Source organism: Physella acuta, unplaced genomic scaffold (genome assembly GCF_028476545.2).
Source record: "Physella acuta isolate Inbredline_101_S28 unplaced genomic scaffold, ASM2847654v3 ptg000320l, whole genome shotgun sequence".
Lineage (NCBI taxonomy): Eukaryota > Metazoa > Mollusca > Gastropoda > Physidae > Physella > Physella acuta.
This window is the reverse complement of record NW_026731839.1, coordinates 359,343-384,260: the sequence shown is the minus strand read 5'-3', so window position 1 is coordinate 384,260 and position 24,918 is coordinate 359,343. Positions and strand designations below refer to the sequence as shown.

Genomic DNA, 24,918 nt, shown 5'->3' with positions numbered 1-24,918 from the left:
GGTGTGTGTGTGTGTGCAGTAGAGGGACAGTGTCGTCACAAGGCTGGGGTGTGTGGCCCACATCGTGGTGACGCTGCTGTTGGTGTGTGTGTGTGTGCAGTAGAGGGACAGTGTCGTCACAAGGCTGGGGTGTGTGGCCCACATCGTGGTGACGCTGCTGTTGGTGTGTGTGTGTGTGCAGTAGAGGGACAGTGTCGTCACAAGGCTGGGGTGTGTGGCCCACATCGTGGTGACGCTGCTGTTGGTGTGTGTGTGTGTGCAGTAGAGGGACAGTGTCGTCACAAGGCTGGGGTGTGTGGCCCACATCGTGGTGACGCTGCTGTTGGTGTGTGTGTGTGTGTGCAGTAGAGGGACAGTGTCGTCACAAGGCTGGGGTGTGTGGCCCACATCGTGGTGACGCTGCTGTTGGTGTGTGTGTGTGTGCAGTAGAGGGACAGTGTCGTCACAAGGCTGGGGTGTGTGGCCCACATCGTGGTGACGCTGCTGTTGGTGTGTGTGTGTGTGCAGTAGAGGACAGTGTCGTCACAAGGCTGGGGTGTGTGGCCCACATCGTGGTGACGCTGCTGTTGGTGTGTGTGTGTGTGTGTGTGTGCAGTAGAGGGACAGTGTCGTCACAAGGCTGGGGTGTGTGGCCCACATCGTGGTGACGCTGCTGTTGGTGTGTGTGTGTGTGTGTGTGCAGTAGAGGGACAGTGTCGTCACAAGGCTGGGGTGTCCGAGGGCCGCATTAATTATCAAATTTCAGTTCGGGGGCCAGTTTCTTCCAGGCATGTCTTTGATTTTTCTGAGCAAAGTTCCTCAGCCATCACCAACAAACGATTTTTTCCTTGGATAAAAAAGATCTCCGCGGGCCGGATGAGAGGACTTCGCGGGCCGCATCCGGCCCGCGGGCCGTAGTTTGGAGACCCCTATTCTAGTCTTTTGATAACGCCACTTTTTAAAATTGGGCATTGTAAAAAAAAAAAGAAGACAAACAATAACAAATATACAAGACAGATGGCGTCGTGTAGCAATCTGTCTGTGTATTGTTAATCTCCGAACTTGTTGAGTACCGTCATGTGATCAAGGAAAAGTTACATTGTGGCCTACGCCACGTGACAGTGGAATCTCGATTGTCATTCACACGTGCGCGAGAAACCCCCGACCTTGTAGCGCGGACCCCTTGACCTTGGGGGATGAGTGAATTATTGTCCGACAATTGAAGCGATGACATGCCTCCCCAAACACCTCGAAATTCTCGTTGATTGATTGATAATCGATGAACTCGCTGGTGATAGAAAATGCCATCTCAAGACGCCTGGTCGTATGACGAACATGGGATTTGTGTGGCCGGACGTATGACGAACATGGGATTTGTGTGGCCGGACGTATGACGAACATGGGATTTGTGTGGCCGGACGTATGACGAACATGGGATTTGTGTGGCCGGTCGTATGACGAATATGGGATTTGTGTGGTCGGTTGTATGACGAACATGGGATTTGTGTAGCCGGTCGTATGACGAACATGGGATTTGTGTAGCCGGTCGTATGACGAACATGGGATTTGTGTGGGCATGGGATTTGTGTAGCCGGTAGTATGACGAACATGGGATTTGTGTGGCCGGTCGTATGACGAACATGGGATTTGGGTGGCCGGTCGTATGACGAACATCGGATTTGTGTGGCCGGTCGAGTGACGTCAAGTATGTTATTTGTACAGAAATCAACGTTAACTAAATATCACGATTTTTAAAATGGGGCTGGGAATATGATGTCTAGTCATGTATTAAAAAAACATCTTGAATATTTATTGTCATAATAGTAGCTCGTGGGGATGGTGGAATTTTAAACCATGATATTCGCCGAGTGTAGAATTCCTGTAGTTCTGTCGAAACTCCGCTACTTTGAAGCACATGACGTTAGAGTTATGCCACTTGGCACCATTTATCACCAACAGCTGTTTCGCTCATTAATTTTGTTTTATGTAGTTTTGTCTTCTAGCCAACAATCAATTAACTCACCATTGTTATGCTTTAAAAAAACAAAACAATCCCTTGTTTCTTTTCTTGGTTATAGGGAACAATTAAGCCAGTCTTATCAATCCATCGACATCTTTTGATGTTTATTTGATGTATATTTGATACTAGCCGTCCCGGCCAGGCCCTGCTCTGGCTTCTGTGAAAAACCTTTCTGTTAAAGACCATCACCTGTGTGTTTAGTAATCATCATAAACCCGGCATTGCCCACCCAAACCACAACCAACCAAATCCAAAACAACAAAACGCAAACATAACGCTAACACAATTACAAATACAAACGAAAACAAAAACCTAACAACAAACCCAACCACAACCACAAACACCAATACAAACACAAAGAAAAAACAAACAAAAAAGCAAACGAAAACAAAAACTTAACAACAAACCCAACCACAACCACAAACACCAATACCAACCAATAACAACACAAAAAAAAAACGAAAAAGCAAACGAAAACAAACCAAATCCAAACGCAAAACCAACCAAAAACACAAATACCAACCCAAAGAAAAAAACACAAACAAAAACGAAAAAAGAAAGAACAAAAACGAACCAAATCAAACCGCAACCACTAACGCAAACCCAACCTAAACACAAAGAAAACACTAACGCGAACATAAACGCAAAGTGCTCACAGTCTAGCCCGGGGCGGAATCGCCTGTTTTAGCTTAATAAACGACTATAGTACCCCAACTTATTCATAGTCTTTTGCACTCACTTAAACGAACGCGCCTGTTTCAATTTAATGAACAATTATAATACTCCAAGCTTATCCGTAAAATACCTACAACATTTGCACTTGATCAATCCCCGCTAATTATGTAATTATTTTTTTCCCAACACCAAAACAAAGTAATAAAAAGTAAATTCTTTTCCACTAATGCAATGGTTTTATAAAGGGAAGTAATTGTGTTTTCCTAATGTATCAAAGGGAAGTAAGTGCTATAGGACTAAATAAAGACATAATTAGAATTTTTGTAAAAGATGATATTTTTTTTAAAACTTGTGATTAATGAACATGCCGAAAATTATTACTTTCAGTTTGATAAATGAAAATTATTTCCCAAAACTTTCAATATTAATTTTTTAACTCATAAATTTAGACCATAAGGACTTTAATTATCTAACACTTAAATCCATCGAAGATCCACGACAAACATATGTGTTACATACAGAATTGAGCTATATATATTAGATGAAATCTGATGCTTTGTTTAACTTTTATCTTTTCAATATACCATCTAACGTTTCATTAATTAAATTCGAATTTCTGCTAAAATGAATTCAATGAGTATTAACCTTATTAAAATGTTACCACGATTTAGAAAACGCTTCATAATAATTTTCGAAATAATAATAATAGCAGCTATAAAAAAAATCATCATCGGCGTATTACTTCATGTGAAAAGAATCAAATGGAACTATTTCATGCGCGTTTAATTGGACAAAGCCACCCGAGCATCAACAGTGCCTGCAATTAATTCTTCAGAGTTCAAAGCAGCTGTAGCTGCTGTTTCATTTGGAATTCACCCGACTAGAATTTTTTTTTTTTTTAATTTTTTTTTTTTTTTTTTTTTTTTTTTTTTTTTTTAAGGATGAGATTGTTAAGTCTAAAAAAATAATTAGGGTCATGTCAATTTTTTTTATTTCCTGTCATAAAGTGGATGAAAGAATAATGTAACATTGACTAGCATTTGTGATTTTTTTTTTCGGGTTGAATGGGTTGACAAGAACGGTCTGAGACGTGTTTCCGGTTGCACACGGTCTGGTGAGTTTCACGAGCGGGTTGGCAAAAATTTCTCCTACTCTCAGCTGTGTAAAATAATTCTTTGATCTCCATTGGTTGAGTATTTTTGTAAATTTTAATTATTCAGACTGTTTTGTTTGGCTTTTTAAAATTTTGCTTCTCTAATCTCTCTAAATATAACACTCCATTGCAAACGTCGGATTCCTATTATTTCGTACCTCCAACTGCCTCTCTAGTTTTGTCTCCTACGTCATTGTTATTATTGTCGCGTCATATTTACACTACACACATTCTATCAAAGAAATAAAACAACAGCACAAACTCTTGGTCCATATTTTCTACTGTCTATACAAAATTTAATCATCCTTATTATACCTCACCATACTGTTTAGTCTAGTTAAATACACGTCTACGTTGCGACAGTAAAAATACCAGAAAAAAAAAGAACAAGAACATCAGACAAAAAATTACAACAAAACAACAACAAAACAAAACAACAACATTGAAGCTCAGCAGGCTTTCATTGAAGTATTTCATGTCATCTATTATCAGATCCTTTTCTCTCTCTTGTCTAATATTTGATCAAACAAAATTCGGTGCCTTTAATATTTTTTATTTTTCTTCCCTCTACCTGTGTAAAAAAAAATATTTTCTTCCCTCTACCTGTGTAAAAAAAATAGTTTGACGTCCGTTTACTGATGTGCGTCATCACCCCCGCTGTGTTGAGATGATAATGATAGCTTAAGTAGAGGAAGTAAAAAAAATACATACAATAACGTGAAAGTTAAATTTAGAGATGCTGGCTTGGGCCGCTCATCAACAGGTACTCACGCCGATGTTGCACGTGCGTGTTCTGAGCTCACGTTCAAACCAGCGGTTGTATCCAACAGAGGGGAGGAGGGTGAAAAAAAATTATTTTCTAAGAATGTCTTCAGGTGGCAGAAGGTTGGGGGGTGGAGGTCTTTGGAAAATATGCGAAACTCCTCCATCGCCTAGCTTTTGCTGGGGTTTTGTTTTTGTTTTTTTTAAAGGATCCGGAGATATTTTTTTTTTTAACAGAGACTCTTTTTGTTTGACCTAGCCATATTAGCTTGTGTACCGGAATACAAGGAAAAATACTACGCTAATGTGTTTCGTCTTGTGAGAAAATTTTATGTTTAACAAAAATTGGCTGTGTATTGCACGACATATGCCCCCTTTGCCTGGAGTTAATTTGTCTTGTAATCCTCTCTCCCTCTCCCTGTCTCAGTCTCTCTCTCTCTCTTTATATATATATATATATATATATATATATATATATATATATATATATATATATATATATATATATATATATATATACATACATATACATATACACATATATATATATATATATACATACATATACATATACACATATATATATATATATATGTGTATATGTATATATATATATATATATATATATATATATATATATATATATATATATATATATATATATATATATATATATATATATATATATACCACAATTGAACACACTATATGGGACGAGGAGGGAGAGCGTATGATTGCTAACTCCGTAAGTCCAGAGTTAGGACCCCGGAGCAGATGAGGCTCATTAACTGGGGCCAGGAGCCCATGTAGGAGAGTAACATTCCAAAATCAAACAGACACTGTCCTGCAGATTGTTACTGAGTGGATATGAAGGGAAATACAGAAAGCAAAGCAGAGTCAATGGCCTTATTGCGCAGACCATGTTGATACGTAGTATTGAATTGTGTTGGAGAAAATCCCCCTGCCCCCAATAGTACATTTGAGAACGACGAAGAAGAACACACTACTCTAGCAGCAAGTCTAAAACCAACAAACTACCACCAAACACTTACTCAAGCTCTCATACAAACAAACCAAGTCCGGATTAATGACCCACAGACTTCCTGCTATAAAATACCCGCATCGTAACTGGATTTATATTCTTTTTACAGCTATAAACCCCCCAGCCACTATATCAAACTATTACCTCGAGAATTATAGGCCAATAATTCCACGGACACTTCCGGGCTTACTCTTTGACGCGAGGCATTTTGGGAAAGAGACCAAAAAAACCCCCTTTAAAACAAGTGCTTTTGGCCGCGAAAAAAAAATCAACCTTTATCGAAGCCGCACCTGATGTTTAGAGTCCCTTCAAAGGCTTTTGAGGAGGTGGATTATTGACTGGTTTGTTAACTACGTGAAGAGGTGATGTCAAGCGTTCTTTGATTGCTGTGTACAAAAGAGCTAATTACACGGTTTGGTGATATGGTTTTTATGCGCGTTGATATTACGCTCGTAAAAAAATGATTTAAAAAAAATAGATTCTTGAAAGGTGTAGAAGATGAAGATATAAGATAAAGCCTTTTGATGAATACATCTGTAAGATATTTTCTTCTTTGACATATTTTATTATATCAAGAACAAAGGATTGATTTGCTTTTTTCTTCCAGGTAAACTAGAAAATATTGATGATTGTTTTTAGAGTTTTAGGCCCCAAGAATCAACATGCTAGGTTTTAGGTCTCTGCGTGTTCTAGGTCTTAGGTCACGCAGTCTTCTATGTCTTAGGTCACGCAGTCTTCTAGGTCTTAGGTCACGCAGTCTTCTAGGTCTTAGGTCACGCTATATTCTAGGTCTTAGGTCACGCAGTCTTCTAGATCTTAGGTCACGCTGTATTCTAGGTCTTAGGTCACGCAGTCTTCTAGGTTTTAGGTCACGCAGTCTTCTAGGTCTTAGGTCACACTGTCTTCTAGGTCTTAGGTCACACAGTCTTCTATGTCTTAGGTCACGCAGTCTTCTATGTCTTAGGTCACGCTATTTTCTAGGTCTTAGGTCACCTTGTTTTCCTGTACGTATTTTAAAACTACAGTTATTACACCTATTTAGTCTGTTTTTCTCATTTTTAAAATTTACAGTTATTAAGTCTTAATGGCTTAATTTTCGTGCGTACTTCAAAACCACAGTAATTACTTCTGATTGGTCAAATATTTCTATTTACTTTAATACTACAATAAATACGACAGCAGGGTTACATTTATATGTGTACGTATGTGAAATTTTAAAGTTATCATGTCTGCAGTGTCTAAGTTTTGTACATATATTAAATCTAGACTCTAGAGTAATTATTAAGGCTGAAAGATCTAATTTTTGTATTATATATTCTAGATTTACTGTTTATAAACAGAGTTTCTTCCAGGCATCTCTTCGCCCCCCCCCCGAACGATATAAAATTTATATAATTTATGTAGAAAATATATACTTTTAACAGTGTCCGCCCCCCCCCCCCCCGAAGAAAGTCTACCGCCCCCCCCCCCCCCCCCCGAAAATTTCAAGTGCCCTCCCGGAAATAAAAGTCTGGAAGAAACACTGTTTATAAAATCAGCTCAGCTATGTCTTGTCTGTATTCCTTCCGAGTCCTCCGTACCGTCTAAGGCCCCCCCCCCCCCCCCCACCGTACGATTTACTTTGATAACTCGACGTTTTTGTACATCGATCCAAACTTAACTACCATACATTTAAAAAAAAATTCGTTCTCCGATTTGGTAACTCACTCACCCAATAAATAAGCTCTTTGTATTCATTCACCCCACGTGAAGCCCTCCTCTTCTTTAATTAAAACACGGCTGTTTTATTTGTTTTAAATGTCAGCTTGATACACCGACAAAAAATGTACGCAGCAGATGGCATCAATGGAGCCATTACCCAGAAACATTGAGGAGGGGGGGTGGGGGGGGGGGGGGGGAGTTTTCGCATGTGTAGTTCTCGTTGTTTTAATCACAGCTCTTTTCTGCGATACTTAATTTTTATTTTCTTTCCAGTGTTTTCCTCTTGATTTGATGTGACACGAATTCTAGATTTTTTTCTCTTTGGCGTTTGTGTTGTGTTTGTTGTGTTTGTTCCTGTTGGTTGTGGTCGTTGTGTTTGTTGTGTTTGTTCCTGTTGGCTGTGGTCGTTGTGTTTGTTGTGTTTGTTCCTGTTGGTTGTGGTCGTTGCGGTGGTTGTATTGGTCTCTGATGTATGTGGCTCTCTTAAGATAAGGATCCAGGATGCATTAACACAATAAAGGTATTCAATCTTTGATTAAATGCAGCGTATTCCATTTAACATTATACAAGTATATTTTTGAAAACAGTCTATTTTATTTTCAAGTTTTGAAACCAATTTGTCCTATTAGATTTAACTGTTTCTAACATATAACGTTACTCTTGAGTAGTCTTGAGGATGCTATCTGAAACATGCGTTGCATCAAACTGATACGTTTATGTTGAATCGCTGATATTGCATATCTTTATCCCCACCCCTCAGTTACAGCCCCATCCCTATCTCTCTAGCCCTGAGCCTTTTAACCTCCTATATCCCTACCCTCACTAACCCTGTTAAATACTCCAACCATTCCTCTATACCTAATTGAACAACGGCTTCGATTGGACGGATGCCAATCGAAATATACTCAAGTAATTATTCTCATCTACTCCATCTACCCTTCGGCCATTCTTTTTTTACCCTCTCCTGACCCACGGGACACCTCCATTTTTCCCCCACTCCCCCTCTTCCCGGGTCACCCTGACCTCTAATCTCCCAGTACGTGGCATGTTGTGACGCGGGGGCACCTGTGCTACAATCAACACCGAATCAATATTACCCCCCCCCCCCCACCCACCCACCAGATTTATTGATGGATGGTCTGTAGACTTAGAGCTGCCAGGAAAATAATTACAGGGGTCAAAAAGCGCAAGGTGCCAGACTTGGTCAATTAAGCTCAAGATGCCAACCTTAGTCAGTTAAGCTCAAGGTTCCAGCTTGGGTCAGGTAAGCGCTAGGGGCCAGACTTAGTCAAGTAAGCGCTAGGTTACAGCCTTGCTAAGGTAAGCGCTAGGTTCCAGCTATGGTCAGGTAAGCGCTAGGTTCCAGCTATAGTCAGGTAAGCGCTAGGTTCCAGCTATAGTCAGGTAAGCGCTAGGTTCCAGCTATGGTCAGGTAAGCGCTAGGTTCCAGCTATAGTCAGGTAAGCGCTAGGTTCCAGCTATGGTCAGGTAAGCGCTAGGTTCCAGCTATAGTCAGGTAAGCGCTAGGTTCCAGCTATGGTCAGGTAAGCGCTAGGTTCCAGCTATGGTCAGGTAAGCGCTAGGTTCCAGCTATGGTCAGGTAAGCGCTAGGTTCCAGCTATGGTCAGGTAAGCGCTAGGTTCCAGCTATGGTCAGGTAAGCGCTAGGTGCCAGCCTTAGTCAGTTAAGCTTTTGGTGCCAGCTTTGGTCAGGTAAGCGCTAGGTTCCAGCTTGGGTCAGGTAAGCGCTAGGGGCCAGACTTAATCAGGTAAGCGCTAGATGCTAGACTTAGTCAGGTAAGCTCAAGGTGCCTGCTTTAGCCAGGTAAACTCAGGGTGCCAGCCTTGGTCAGTTAAGCTTTTGGTGCCAGCTTTGGTCAGGTAAACTCAGGGTGCCAGCCTTGGTCAGGTAAGCTCAACTTTTCCAGCCTGGCAATGTATCTTTCTGTCAACATCCACCGGAAGGAGTTGACGTTAATTAAAACATAAATGGGCCACCGCCTGCTAATTTGACACAATCGATACTTGAATCCATGTGATCAAAATAGCTCTGCTGTACATACATACACACAGCTATACATACATATACACACCTATACATACATAAACACACATATACATACGTACACACACCTATACATACATACACACACCTATGCAAAATAAAATCGATGATGTAGTCCAAACATACATCCATATATATATAAAGTGTTGCTGTTATCCAAACGTACGTATGTACATACACACTATTATCACTGTAATAAAAAATACAAAAATATATAAATATGTGCTTTAATCCAAAATTGCAAGCACTTACATACAGACATATATTTTGTACCTAATCTTAATTCAATAAAAATAAAAGATTCCAACTTATTTAGTCGAATCATTTATTTATTCATTACGTTTTAGATTTTGTTAGTTAACTGTAGAATTAAGCATGGTTATTAAATCCTACAGCGACACTAAGCAAAGTAGTAAATTATAAAAAATAATAATTTAAAAATACTTAAATATCCAATTATTTGTTTTATATTTTGTAAAAGTATAGATTTATCTCCTTAAGACGGACACTAAACTGAAACGATTATTGATAAAGAAAATAAAAGCCCAAGCCCAGCATACCGTTTTATATATAAAACCAAATGAGTGTATTTTAACGCTAACGTTATCAGAGCCAGCACGCCTCATTATACCCCGCTCAAATGATATCCTTTCACTCGTCTATTCCATTCATCTAGTCTGTCAATAGAAATAATTTCAAGATATTTCCTCCATAAAATACTTCTCTTTATTATATATTTTTTTGTAGTTCTGTTCGGCTTCGAAATGGCGAGGTCTGTAATCAGCGTGGGACTTCCTCGTTTCGCTTAGGATTTGCACTGGTTGTGTGTGAGAGTGGAGCACTTTTTGTTTCTTTAGCCTTATCCCTGACAGGGCAATGTGCACGAGAATGATAATGCTCACCCCTTGCCTATAACAATGCATATACCATTATGGCAACACGACCGACGCCATACCTTTTACTTTAGCCACACTATTTCTACTGATTTATCTCGAATTTTTTTCGCATCCACTTCTTGTCAACAGACATGGTCCCCCATGACACCATGACTCCAACTCGATAGACGCGAAGTCCCCATGACTCATTTTAAACGGACCCGAAGCCCCCATGAATCCACGACTCCAACTCAACATACAAGAAGCACCCAAGACTCCATGACTCCTACTAACTAAACAGATACAAAGACCCTTTGGCTCTGATACTCCCACAGAACAGACAAGAAGTTCGTATGACTCCCCGACTCCAAACCAACAGACAAGACGTCGTTATGACTCTACGACTTCAAATCAACATACAACAAATCCTATGACTTCACGACTCCGGCTAGACAGTCTTCCATACATACTCACATATTTCCTGACGCTTTAATTAATGTAACTTTAATGAGCATCCGCTTATCTCTCCATCAATCAATCTCCCAACAACGAAGCTCCGCGTCCCAGAATTTTTGTTTGCTAACAACACCAACCATAAAGCAACAATCCATTGATAACGATTTGAAATGTCGGAAGTAATTTAACTCCATTAGATTAATAAGATTAGCCTAGTTTTTCGCCCTACGTTTTTTAATAATGTTATTTTCCGGTTGTGGGAATTCTGTTTAAAAATATAAACACGGGTTGGCCATTTGCTGAAATAAGTACTTTTGAGATTTATGGCGTCTGTGATAGAATATCGGAGATTTAATAGAATTAGTTAATCTAAGGGGGTTGGGTTGGGGAGAGAGGAAAGTATGTTGGTGTTAATGTTAGTTCAGCATAGCATAAGATAACTGTATCCCTAACCCTTTTTGTACCAGGCTAGGTTTCATCAGTTTCTATTTTCACACACTGAGAGGCGTTAAGAGGATTAACGTGGATGAATGGCTCGATGAAATAAATATACATTCACGAGCCGACCCGCGGTGTATCATACGCCGCTATTTAGTTGTTTTTTCTACTTTTCAGTAATTCATAATTTGTGAATTCGACAGTACCAATGCTGCCACTGAAAATATTTGCTTTAAAACACTAAACCCCCATTCCCCCCCCCCCCCGTGAAAGCAGCCTCCTCTTAGTTACCTCCCCTAAGTTTAAATGAAAATCGTTTCAAACTAAATTATCTGCCCCTAATAGCCGTCACCAAACCCGACGCTGTGATTGTAAACAAAAACATTTAGCGTGACCACAGCTTACCAGAATATGTGAGGTGGGGGGGTGGGGGTGGGGGAAGGGGGTGGTATCGATAGAGAGGAAGAGAGGGGACTGTAAGGCGCTTGCAGCTTGTTTTCTAACGGCTCCCAGAAGAGAATTATATATATAGATAGATTGAAAAAAAAAAAAACCTTAAAAAAGCAGAGAGTGGGGTGTAGTGGGATTTTGCACTAGGGGACAAACTAGGATGGGAAGTGGGGGGGGGGGGGGGCGGTCTGGGAAAGCAGTGTTATGAAAAAAATATAATAAAAAACATGTACAATATTGATATGGGTTCAGAACCAGCAGATGTTGTATTCTATAGAACGCTACATACACATTTGTCGAAATGTGTTTTGTATTACTTGATACTTTTAACGGACTAGTCTAGTCCCATAAGTCCACTCGCCGGTCACAAATATAAAATAATAAAATAATTATTAAAAAATTATCTGGAAAAAAAGCAGCCAAGTTTAAAAAATTTAGACATAAACACTAGTTTTCCATTAGAATCGTGCCACCAACACCGACATGGTATTCCTTCAACATCGGTGGAGTCTATGTCGGCGTCGTTTGTGGCTCTCCATGTACAGGTCTACAGACCTCACCCAGGTGTGGTGGAAACAAGGCTGGTTTGTTGGGACTCACTTAATGGGTGCCTGGTAGTCTGTGAGCACAAAGGTGCGCGAGTGGTTACATAAACACCCCAGGTGGTTAAGTTGTTTAAGTACAGGTGTGGTGGGGTGGGGTTTAAAGGTGGGATAACACACCAGGTATGGAGGGGAGGAGCACATATTATTTTCTTGAATATGACAAACTGTGTGCTTTATGGCGATGTACGCGATGTTTATAACTAGTACTTTTGTGGTAGGATTAACCCATTAGTAGCAATATTTATTCTATTTTCAAAAAATAAATAAATAATTTAACGTATATTATTAGAAAGATAAATACAAAAACGTTGGTTTTAATTTCTAAGCGTAGAAACGCGTTATTCACTCACATTCCTCTTAACGATCTTCTAATTGAACTTGAAAACGCCATTCCGTTGTTTTCAAATTTAATCATACTTCGTAGATAACAAATACTGTGTTTGAAAAATGTAGTGATTTCAAAATAAATTTTTATGGTTTTAGCAACTGTCATGGAAAGGAAAAATAATACAAATTTCACGAAGAAGGAAAAAAAAGGTCGAAAAATGTGTGTTAAAGCAGTTATCAGCGTATCAGCCACGTCGAAATAATGGGGTGGATCCAATAAAACGTTCATACATTTGACAGATCGGATTTGTTCCAGCGTCCAGCGGTTCTTAACATGTTGGGTTTTTTTTTCCGAAAATTTGTTTCATCAGCAATGTATTACTATACCAGTTTAAACGGTATTTTAATTAGATACCTTTCCTATAAAAACTTTAACTCCCATGTTTATAATTGTAAACTAAGCAGGTTTTCATGTCTTGCAATATTGTATTTTTAACTGTAGTTAAACACGTTTGATAAAATACCCCTTTAATATGCTTATAAAACTGGTATAGTTGTAATTAAAGCTCACAGGGGTAGTAAACTAAAAGGCTCCTCTCTACCTACGCGTGAAGCGTTTATTTTGACATGTTTTCGAAAATAAAACAGTGCCATAGTTTTAAATAGGGACGGAGTGGTCTAGCGGTAGAGAGCTGGACTGCTAACCCGTAAGTCTCGAGTTCGAATCCGGGTTCAAGCCAGTAGACCGTCCCTGAGTCCACCCAACTCTGATGGGTACCTAACTCACGTTAGGGAGAGTAAAGGCGGCTGGGCATAGTGCTGACCACACTATCTCTTCATATGCCGAGGTCACAGAAACAAGTAAACTCTACTTCACCTGCCCCATAGACCGTCAGGTTTGAAAGGGAAACTTTACTTTTACTTACTATAGTTTTAAATAAGTATATGCCTCTTTTTAAAAACATATATTATTTAATAAATTGAACTTAAAATTTTAAAAATTACATATAATTTTACTTAGAATTATATGCGCACATACCTCTATTTTCTATACCTAATTTTCATATTTATCATACATAGCCCTATTTGACATACACATAGATCTATTTTAGCCATATTGTACCCACACAAAGTTAGTACTGGTAGACATGAAAGGGTTAAGAACCTCCTCTGTAAACAGACCACTAGAGACAGAAAAAAAAAAACAACCATCCAACACCAAATCCGTCACAGGTTGCCTCAAGCAACACGTGGAACCAAAATCTCAACCGTAACGCAAACCTTTTCACACCTTGCCGGTGCCTAGGGAACACAGTTTTTTTGCGTGGGGGTTGCTTAAGGTAGAACATATTAAGAGATGGGTTTTAATGAGCTGTTTAATGTGTAGGTGTTTGGCTGGAAAGTTCCTACAGATCATGAAGATGATGAACGGTTTGTTTGTGTTTTGGCGTGGAACTTGTTTTCTTTATAGGGGTGTACAAATATAAATGCAAATCGTCCTTGTGTTGTGTGAGTTTTTTCACCGAATATTAGTTGTTTTCTCAACAGTGTTCCGTTTTTGAAGATTAGATAGAAATTGTGTTGAAGAATTTTGAAATGTGTCTAAATGGTAATTTGGTTGAGATTTTCCCCCTCCCCTCCTTTAATATCCGAACTCCGTGTCGCATTAAAAACTCTGGTGGATTTGGTTCTAATGTGATTTATCCGATGGTTGTTGAATTTGTGCCTACTGTGATTTATCAGTTTCTAAGTAGCCAGTGTAAACTTGACATCTTTATTATGACATTTTGTCATTTCTTATGAATGTTCGATTTTTTATAGCATCAAACGGCGTTAGGAGTCACATCGACACTTATAACATCAGAATAGGATTTTTATTATTATCGAACGCAATGAAAATGTAATGGAATGTGTTTTGTAATTACAGGGACGTGACCTTGTTCACACGCTTTCTGTTTAATTTTTTATTGATGGTAATCGTAAACATGATAATAAAACCAGAGATTAATGAGTTATTTATTATTTAAATATAACCGTAATCGACTCGCTTGATGGTGTTTATACAACTTTTTTACTGACAGAATTCCATGTTGGTGAATTGTATTTTGTAAAATATCCGTATAAATTTTCACGCTAGAATATAACTAAAGGGGAATATGAACATGAGTATGGTTGTGTTTACAAACTTTACTGACAGGTTATGATGTTGGTGAATTGTATTTGGTAAAATATATGTATAAATCTACACGCTAGGATCTAAAGGAATATGAACATGAGTGTGAGTCAGTAGGAGAAATGAACTCACGTGAACTTTTTATAATGGTCACGTGCGTGTCTTTTGTGCATGTCGGGGGGGGGGGGGGGGGATCTAAGAAGTTTGACGCGGCATGTTGTGACGTAACATATGGTGACGTAACATGTGGTGACACCGGATCAATGCCGGTTACCCAACACCCCCCACGCCGTTTTACAACTCTGTACACAAGGTATGCATTACTCAAATACCTGTCATCGATCAGGCATTATAGAATATTTTTTTTTATCTGAGGGTAACATCTGGTCGGGTCAGTGGCGTGCAGGACGCCATTGATTGCCTTGATCCGCGAGAGTTGTTTCGATGGGCTCACATCCACGTACGTTTCCTGGTGTTTCTTGTTGTGGTGATCTGGTTCCTCTTGGATGGGGGTCATTTTCCGTGCGAGAGGGTCGAGCATCGAGTCCACGTGGGGAAAGTGGTGTAGTGTTAAACTGTTTAGTGGTTATTAACTTGTTGGTGGCATTTATTTGTGTCTTTATACCGTACATTGGTTCGGTTCTATGTAAGTACACTGTAGTATTTTAGGCTTTAAGTAAAACCTTCAAATAGGACTCCTATACATATCTGTTGGTACATACACTTTCATATATATATATATATATATATATATATATATATATATATATATATATATATATATATATATATTACATATACATATTTATTTATATAAATAGCTTTTGTTTTCAACGTGATTTAAAGGTTGAAATTGAATCTAAAATCCATACCCCTTCTTTTGAAATCTTTTTTAACTCGAATAACTTAAAAAATAAAACAAATTACAACAGCGTTGTTTTAATGGGTGTTATATTTCCCCGCGGGTAGGGACATTAGAGTGCTTGGCCGTAGGGGGGGCGGGTGAAGCCACACCATCCGTCTGAGTCATGTGAAACCTCTAGTATCGGATTGGGGCTGATTATTTGAAGTCTGGGTATCGTGTTGTGCTTTGGAAGAATGTTTTTTTTTTAAACTATAGCGGTATCGATTACTGATTTTAAAGTTAATTATATTTTATTTTTACCGAAAGAAATTGGTTGGTTAAAAAATATTCAGGAGAATAATTCCAGAAAAGGTGATTTGCACCCGTTTTATGAAATAATTTGATGTAAAGTACGCATTTTAGATGCACTAGTTAGAGTAGTTGAACTTATTCGAACATGTATAATTTGTGCAAGACAACTTTATACATTAATAATTATTTCAGTACTTGGATAGAAAGGTAATGCTTAAAAACGAAGTCTTTCATTTATCCCTGTTAGAACCTCATGTTGTAAGTTTCCCCACCTTTGATATTTGTATTGTTAGACATCTGTAAAAAAATAAATCCGATTTCCTCTGTTGAGGAATTGAACTAATCTAAAATAATGAGGATAAGCCAAGATTTTTTGGTAATTAAGCGTGAAGAATCGCATCTGGGGGACTCATTAGGTGTGATTAGGGTGGGCATTCGACCTTTTCCTCCCGCCATCAGTTGGGCAGGTTTTTTGTTTTTGTTTTTTGTTTAGCGGTGATGTTGATAGATATCACTTCGTTGTTTTTTTTTTGTTAGCGGTTAGTGGTTATCACTGCAGTGTGTTGTTGTTGGTGGTGATGTTGATAGATATCTCTTCATTGTGTTTTTGTTACTGGTGATGTTGGTATATCACTTCAATGTGTTTTTGTTAGTGGTGATGTTGGTAGTTCTCACGTTATTTTGTTTAGAAGTAATGTTGGCAGTTCTCACGTTATTTTGTTTAGAAGTGATGTTGGTAGTTCTCACGTTATTTTGTTTAGAAGTGACGCTGGTAGTTATCACTTTATGGTGTTTTTTTAGTGGCGATGTTGGTATTTCTTACTATATTTTGTTTAGAAGTGATGTTGGCAGTTCTCACGATATTTTTTCTAGATGTGATGTTGGTAATTCTCACGCTATTTTGTTTAGAGGCAATGTATTTACGACGTTATTGTGTTTTGAGAAATGCTTTGTACAAGGTTCAAGTGAAGGAAAAAAACAGGGTAGTTTAAAAACTTGAAGTTAGCAAAATAAACTACGCTCAAAACAAAACATACATGTTAAGATCTGAATTATTTTTTACCTATTTTAAACGTCAAACTTAGATTCTCAAACACATTTATTTCATGCGGTTTAATGAGACCTCTAAAGCTTTAGCTTGTGTTAACTCACGTACACTATCGCCCATTATTAGTTTGTGTGTTCTCAACAATCAAATATTTTGTTTCGTGAATTTAGCAAACACTTTTTAGATTAGTGTTTGACTATAATGATTAGCGAGCAAATTTAAAGAAAGGCGTATAATTATAGCAAGGCTAGTTTTAATAACAGATTTGCCGAGATGTTATATGGGTAGGTAAAACATAGGATCTACATTGAGGCTAGCTATAGACACAAGTGCCGGAATAGACAGGTGAAATAAAAAAAAATGTCCTTCTGATGTTTAGCACTATATCCCGACTAGGCCGACCTTTTGTTATTGAAACATGAGCTTTGTAATGGGGAGAAATAGTTTGACACTGACAAAGTGGACTAGGGCTATTTTGGTCAAGGTCATTAGTTAATTCACTGTGTACCAATTGTCAGCTGTTTACCAGCACTATCTTGTAATCGAGTTCATCAACATAGTTGTCATATCTATCTATCTATCTATATAATTCTCTTCTGGGAGACGCTAGAAAACAAGCTGTAAGCGCGCCCCCTACCACCCCACCCCTACATGGTCTGGTGAGCTGTGGTTCACGCTAAATGTTTACATTCGTAGAGCCGGGTTTAGGGGCAGATAATTTTGTTTGAAACGATTTTAAACACTTAGGGGAGGTAACTAAGAAGAGGCTGCTTTCACGGGGGGGGGGGGGGGGGGGTAGATGAAGGTAGGGGTTGGGGGAAAGGAGGGTGGGGGTAGTATCGTCCTTAACGACCTACTGATAGTGTATAGCGGCGTATGATATGCCGCGGGTCGCTCGTTAGGAATTAGTTCATGTAATGTTCACTATTAGAAATAGTTCCTGCAGTGTTCATTATTACAACTAGATCCAGCTTTGTTCCTTATAATCTTTTTATTTGTAGCAGCGTTATGTAACTATGGCGTATTACGTATACTTTATACTACGGTCAGACAACATACATTCTTCATACATAAAACCCCACACAATTTCATCACAAAACTCCACAAATCCTCAAAAAAATCGCACCGAATTCAACCACAAACACCGTATATCCCACCATAATCCCACCACAAACAACACAAATCCCACTACAAACGTCCCCCTGTGAATGTTTCCACTTCTCACCCCAACACCTCGCTATGCATTGTTTACTCTCAATATCCCCCACCCTCTCCCCCCCCCCCCATCCAAATGAGAAATTCCCAATTCGTCATCATAAAAAAATAAAGCAGCTAAAAAAACTGTTCTTGCGTTCCCTGCGTATTAATCCACTTAGGAGATGCCCAAGCCCATCTCAAGTTCAACCGTTTTAATCAACAGCCTTAAGGGCGCTTTCGTAAAGCCAAGGTCAAGGAGATTAGAACACCCCGAGTTATATATATATATATATATATATATATATATATATATATATATATATATATATATATATATATATATATATAATGTTTACTGTTTTTTTATAAGTACATTTACATAGGTTTAGATGATAAATTCACCAAATATCTAATTTTTTTTTGACACAACCAGACCACTTATCAGCCAATAGATCTATTTATCTTTACAAAAAAAATCCTAATCAGTTGGTTATCAGACTGACAACAAAAAAATGTGTTGTACTTTACGTACGCCGCCCATTTATACAGGAACATTGGTTTAGGTGTTAATCGCTCTCACCTAGCTTGCTGATAATGGTTTTAAAGGGATTTTCGTGGGTTTTTAGAGTATAGTTATAGGAATAACTGGTAATAATTGATATAAACTGTAATATAATTTAATCAAGAACAATAGTTTAATGACTAATTAAAATGTGCCGATAAGCTTTTGAAAGTGATTTGTTAACTGGGTAAGATTACGTGCTTTGAATGTTATTATACAGTATAAGCTAAAACTAGCTCAAATATACATCCGATTATTGCTAGCTTAGCCAGGGTTTACAATATAAATCTGTCTATGTTTGATATCAAAATATTGTCAGCAGTTATAACAGAGTCATCATGACTAGAACCGTCTACGACAAGCATAAAACTTGGCCATCTGAGACGATCATTTCAAGTAGAACTATGACAGGAGCCGAAATATATTGCTAGATCAGACAGACATCAAAATATTGCTGGCTAAGACATAGATTAGCTTGCTATGACAGACATTACACTATTGCTAGCTAAGACAGGCAGCTCTAGCTTACTTTGACAAACATCAAAATATTGCTAGTCAAGACAGGCAGTTTTAGCTTACTTTAACTAAGACAGATATTACAATATTGCTAGCTAAGACAGGCAGTTTTAGCTTATTATGACATACATTACAATTTTGCTAGCTAAGACATATTACACATGGAGCAAGTAGTGACAGATATTACATACACTACCGAGGCACCGTAGTTTTCTTTTACAAAACCCATCCACCCTATTCAAACGACCCAGAACGTTCGAAATTTAGGTCGAGGTTTTGTCTGTATGTATATATGTATGTATGCGTGTGAATACAGGATTATTCTATCATCAGTGAAGCATGTGGTCCATAACACAGCATACATTCAATACACGCAGCGCGGCAACATGTGTAAATATGTAATGTACGTGATTATGTTGCTTGTGTCATATTGTAATCCATTGAGCTAACATAATCAGCAACGTGTGTTGTATTGTAATCTGAGTTTTATTGTGGTAGCGTAATCAACATCCGTCTTAATAAGACCGTTAGTAGACAGAACTATTTCTTTAAATAGTGTATTAACCTTCACTCAATCTTTGGTAGGTAAAGCGCTATACCTTATCCAGGAAGTAATAGGCGGGGGTTCTACGTCTTTGTAGTGAAAAGCAAGACTATATGTCCTAATTCTCGTCAGTAAGATTTAACGTCCATCTGTAATTAGTAGTACATTAATCCTAACTATGATAAGTAAGGCTTTATTTCCATATGTTGATAAGTAAGACTTTACTTACATAATGTGATAGGAAGACTTAATAAGTCTGTACTGTGAAAGTAAAACTGTACGCCCATACCGTGTTAAGTAAGACTTTACCTCCATGCTATGATAATAAGATAATTAAGACAACTCCATTCTGTGATAAGAAGGCTACACGTTCATACTATTATAAGTAAGATTTAATACGTCTATAAAAGTGAGACTGTACGTCTATATGAGTAAGACTCGACGTCCATACTGTGATAAGTAAGATTTGACGTCTATACTGTGAGAAGTATGTCTGTACGTCTCTACCGTGATAAGTAAGTCTGTACGTCCCTACAATGATAAGTAAAACTTGACGTCCCTACTATGACAACAAAGACTTGACGTCCATACTATGACAAGTAAGACTTGACGTCCCTACTATAACTAGGACTTGACGCCCCTACTATAAGTAGGATTTGACGTCCCTACTATAACAAGTAAGTCTTACGTCCCTACTATGACAAGTAATACTTGACGTCCGTTCTGTGATGAGTTAGTCTGTACGTCCATAACGTGATAAGTAAGACTTGACGTCCCACTATGGTAACTAAGACTTGACGTCCCACTATGATAACTAAGTCTTGACGTCCCTACTATACCAAGTAAGACTTGACTTCCTAGTTACGCTAGCTACTGTGACGCCGGCTCCACCCCAGCTGTGATAAGTGCACTTGTTGATTGGCCCGTGTGTATTTTACTGCTTACAGTGTTTGTTAACACACCGGGAATGTTCCTGTAAACTTTGTGTCATTCTAGCCGTGTAACTAGGACTAATAGTGGTATGACATCATTTAAAAGATTAGCGGGTGAAGAATGTTGGTGACCTTTGACCTGTGTTAAAACCGAATTAGATTTTCTTAATGGATTAGCTGCTGATATGGTAAGTCTTGAATAATGAAATAATCTATGCTTGATACCTTTAATTGTAGATTAAACGCCTTTTTTAATGAACCATCTTGCTATACTTTTAATGCTAACTCATGTATGTGTCGTCAGTTTTGCTGTAATCTTTTAAAAATTTTTTTTTTATCGTTGATAATAAGTTTGATTTATTTTTAAGGGCACGAGTTATTAGTTCGTAATTGTGGCCGCTTTGATCTGAAGACGTAATTGACCAACCGCTGTGGTCAGTATTTTCAATCGGCCATTGATCAATTGTGAACGCTAATTATCTCTCACTTATGGTCCCGCCCCTCCACTCTAGGTTTGTGAACACAATACTGTAGTTGATAATTATGCCCATATGTTTAAATTTGAACGCCTTACGATGCTGATTTCATTGTGTTTTAATCCCCCCCCCCAAAAAAAAAAAAACAAACAAAAAAACATAACACTCTGCATTAGCTTAGCAACAGTTTTATGTTTTATTAGAATAATACAATCCAGTAAAATAATATAAAGACACTATGAATAACCGTGTTCTTTATTCCACCATCCGTCACCCGGGAGAAAAAAAAATTGATTAACTCTTGTCATTTGATTAATTAAACAAAAACAAACACACGAGAAGCCGTTTAGGTTTAGTGGTTACCTGAATGTCAGACAACATTGTCGCACTAATCCTAACCCAATACTTGTAGCCTGACGCCGGAAATAACGCGAACAGCCCGTGGGTCGGGGTAACATGGTTGGTCAGCCACGCGAGGCTAATGCCATCTTAAGGTTTTCTCTTGTTCGGCCCAAACTATGATTGTTCTCGTTGGAGTTTTTTTATTGAAGAAATTAAACGTCAACATAGCGATCTAAAACCAGATTTAAAGCACTTTTTAAATTTAAGATGGGAAAAAAAAATCTGTTTTCGCATTATTTGTGTAAGTCTAGAAATTTTACTCAATTTGCAATTTTATGCCATTTAATAATTGGACTTTATACTAGTAGGCCTATATCAAAAGTTGATATTGGACTTAATACAAGCATATCAAAAGCTGAAATTAGACTTGATACAAGCATATCAAAAGCTGAAATTAGACTTGATACAAGCATATCAAAAGCTTCAATATGAGAAAACAAACGTATCAAAAGCTGAAATTAGACTTGATACAAGCATATCAAAAGCTTCAATAGGAGAAAACAAACGTATCAACAGCGCGCGTTGAACCTGATTCAAGTGTACTTTTGTCAGGACTTGATTGTAAATACAAAAATTATTAATATTAAAATAAAAATAATATTAATTAAAAAAAATTCTTAATTAATTGTATTTTTGTTGAACATATTTTATTTGTTTTGTAGCATCCAAAATTAATTAGAGGTATTTGCTGGGGGAAAGTGTTGAATAGGAGAAGATTTGTGGGATATCTGGGAAGGTGGGATGTGTGTGGGTGTGTGTGTGAGGGGGGGGGGTGTCGTGTAAGATCGTGTGAGAGTGTGTGTGGGTGCATGTTAGCAGTCTTTATCTGGATAACTACCGATGATTGCCGATTTGAATCGTTCAATCACTTTTAAAACCGTATGAACACAATTTTTTCTTCATTCTGAGGTGGTTCTGTCTTCTGGGATGGAGGTGGTCGGTTGATGGTTTGTGTATGTGTGTGTGTGTGGGGGGGTGGGGGGTGGGGAGTATTGCTCGTAGAGGAGGAAAGAAAGGGTGTTGTTGGGGGTCGGGATGGCTGTTTAGGCGCGAATGACGTCACCATGTTTATGGGAGTTAAATGGGGTGGGGGAGCAGGTTGGGAGGGAGGTGTTTGGGTGGTGCCTGAGGAGTGATGGCGTCGGGTGAAAATGGCTGTTTAGACTTGAACGACGTCACCATGTTTACGTGCCCCTGTCCGTGAGATCATTACAGAATGTACTTAACGCTCCGTCCCGGGGAAATAGATTGACCTTTAAACTTCAGGGGAGAGAATTTCGTTTCGTTCCTTCTTCGGAAATAACACCAAAAAAAAAAAAAAAATTCCATTTTTTTTTAAGTCATTGAAAATTTTAAAAATAAAATTTCTATAACGGGTTATGTATTGATTGTTAGGGCTTCAATTCAATCTCCCCTCTTCTCACCCCCACCCCCCTCCTGTCGTTTTCTTTGGCATTCCCGGTACCTTTTCTGTTGAATAGCTTGTTTGATTATGTGATGGGGGAAAATCATGTTGAAGGCTGGTCTATTGGGCAATCATTTTTACATTTCAATATAGGCCCACTTAGGCAAGAGGCCCAGGGCAATCAATAGAGTAATAAACATCTTCATAGCGTCACAGATTGGAAGCTTGCTGATTTTTTTTACTTTCTCGTATATACGAAGTATAGAGAAAGTCTTGTAATCGTGCAAAAAAAAAAAATCGAGATTTTTACAAATCTCGACGTTTCACACCTCACTGATACGGAAAAACATAATTTTGCAATCTTGTCCGTATGTCTGTGTGTCTGTCTGTGTGTCTGTGTGTCTGTGTGTCTGTCTGTCCGTGTGTAAACACGATAACTTGAGAACCGTTACAGCTAGGTTGATGAAATTTCATATATAAGTATTTTATCAAAATCGTAGATCCGTATCAACTTTTGAGCGATTTCCGATAACCGGAAGTGGTACTTTTCCTACTTTGAATTTTTCAAAAGCCTATAACTTGAGTACTATTTCAGATAGATAAATGAAATTTCATATGTAAGTAAAAGATCTAATTCTCTACCTTCTATCAAATTTTGAGTCATTTCCGTTGACTGGAAGTAGTACTTTACGCTACTTCCGATTTCTCAAAAAACTAATGTAAATTTTAAAAGTAATAATAATATTGCGCACCATTATGCGCTTTTTTATTTGGCGTTCACTTGGTGTGCAATTAATTTGTCTACGAGATTTTATTCTATTTTTAAAAGTTTAAGTATTTAAAATGGATTAAAAATCATGTCTATAGCCCGAGTTCCCATCCCCTGTTATTTTATATAAGAATATTCGAGAAAGTTTAGGGGAGATCACTCCCGGTTTATTTTCTTCAATAAACTGTTAGGCCGGTTATAATTTTTGTTTTGTTTTATTGAATGCGCGGTGATGAAGAGGATACATTAGCGTTGGGGGGCGCTAGGGATCAAACGCGCTAGAGGTTTTTAAAAATGAATAAACATTGTTCTTGATTAGACGTAACGGGGTCTGGATTAAAGGTGATGTTATGTACGCTAATTATAGTACTGCAGTAGGTAGTGGTCGAGGGATAGATCACGGGATAATGAATACAAAAGGTCTACTTCAGTGTTTCTTTTAGACATGTTTTCCTGGGAGATATGTGCCCCCCCCCCCTCCCGAAGAGTTACATGAAATCTGCCCCGGAGAAAAAACCCTGAAAGAAACACTTGTCGTCTCTCAGGTAAAAGCTTGCTGGGCAGAATAATTAAATTCATTCATATAAGGTAAAAAAAAAAACAACACATGAACTTTACTTCACCTGTGACGTTGCTCTTCAGATCTGAAATAACTTTTTTCATGGTTTTATGTTTGTGAGAATCCTCACATATTTTAGCGTTAGATCGTTTTTTTTTTAAAACGACTTTTTAATGCCCTTTAGGTCCTTTGTTGTTTTCTATAAATTCTTCATCACAATAAGGGTTGTTTTAAAATATTGTCAACCTAGGTCCTAGACCAATGTGTTTCCCTCTTCCATCTCTCCTTACATTTCTTATGTTTGTGTCTAGAACTTCAAATATCGAAACCAACCGACGACTTAAAGTGCGGCTGCTTGAAAGGTTCCATCAGAGATGATTTATCCAATGTTGGTTTACACTTGCAGGGTTGTACAAGTCGAGCATAGGCCATTTAAGTATGAAATATTTACAAGGGTGGGGGTGAGGTGGGGGGGGGGGGGGGGGTTGGGGGGGGGGGTAAGGGCGACAACTTCATTGTGGCGTGCGAGAGATAAATTTGTGTGTGTGTGTGTGTGTGTGTGTGTGTCCTTTGAAGGATTGCATGTTTTAGAGTGGTTGGTTAACGGTGCATCAGACAGACATCGATCACTG

The 24,918-nt window shown here is 38.3% G+C and overlaps 1 protein-coding gene across 3 annotated transcripts in view; it reads left to right on the top strand.

Annotated features, from left to right (window-relative positions):
• The window catches only part of LOC131940515 (cAMP-dependent protein kinase regulatory subunit), a 197,467-nt gene that overhangs the window by 79,320 nt on the left and 93,229 nt on the right, over positions 1–24,918 (top strand). Inside the window, exon 1 of one of the 3 annotated variants that reach the window (XM_059299181.1) lies at positions 20,686–20,863. The exons of the other annotated variants lie outside the window; for them this stretch is intronic. Within the exon in view, the coding sequence (XP_059155164.1) occupies positions 20,861–20,863 (3 nt within the window). The 5' untranslated portion in view covers positions 20,686–20,860. Of the gene's footprint in view, positions 1–20,685; positions 20,864–24,918 lie in introns of those variants that run through there. 3 annotated transcript variants of the gene reach the window in all.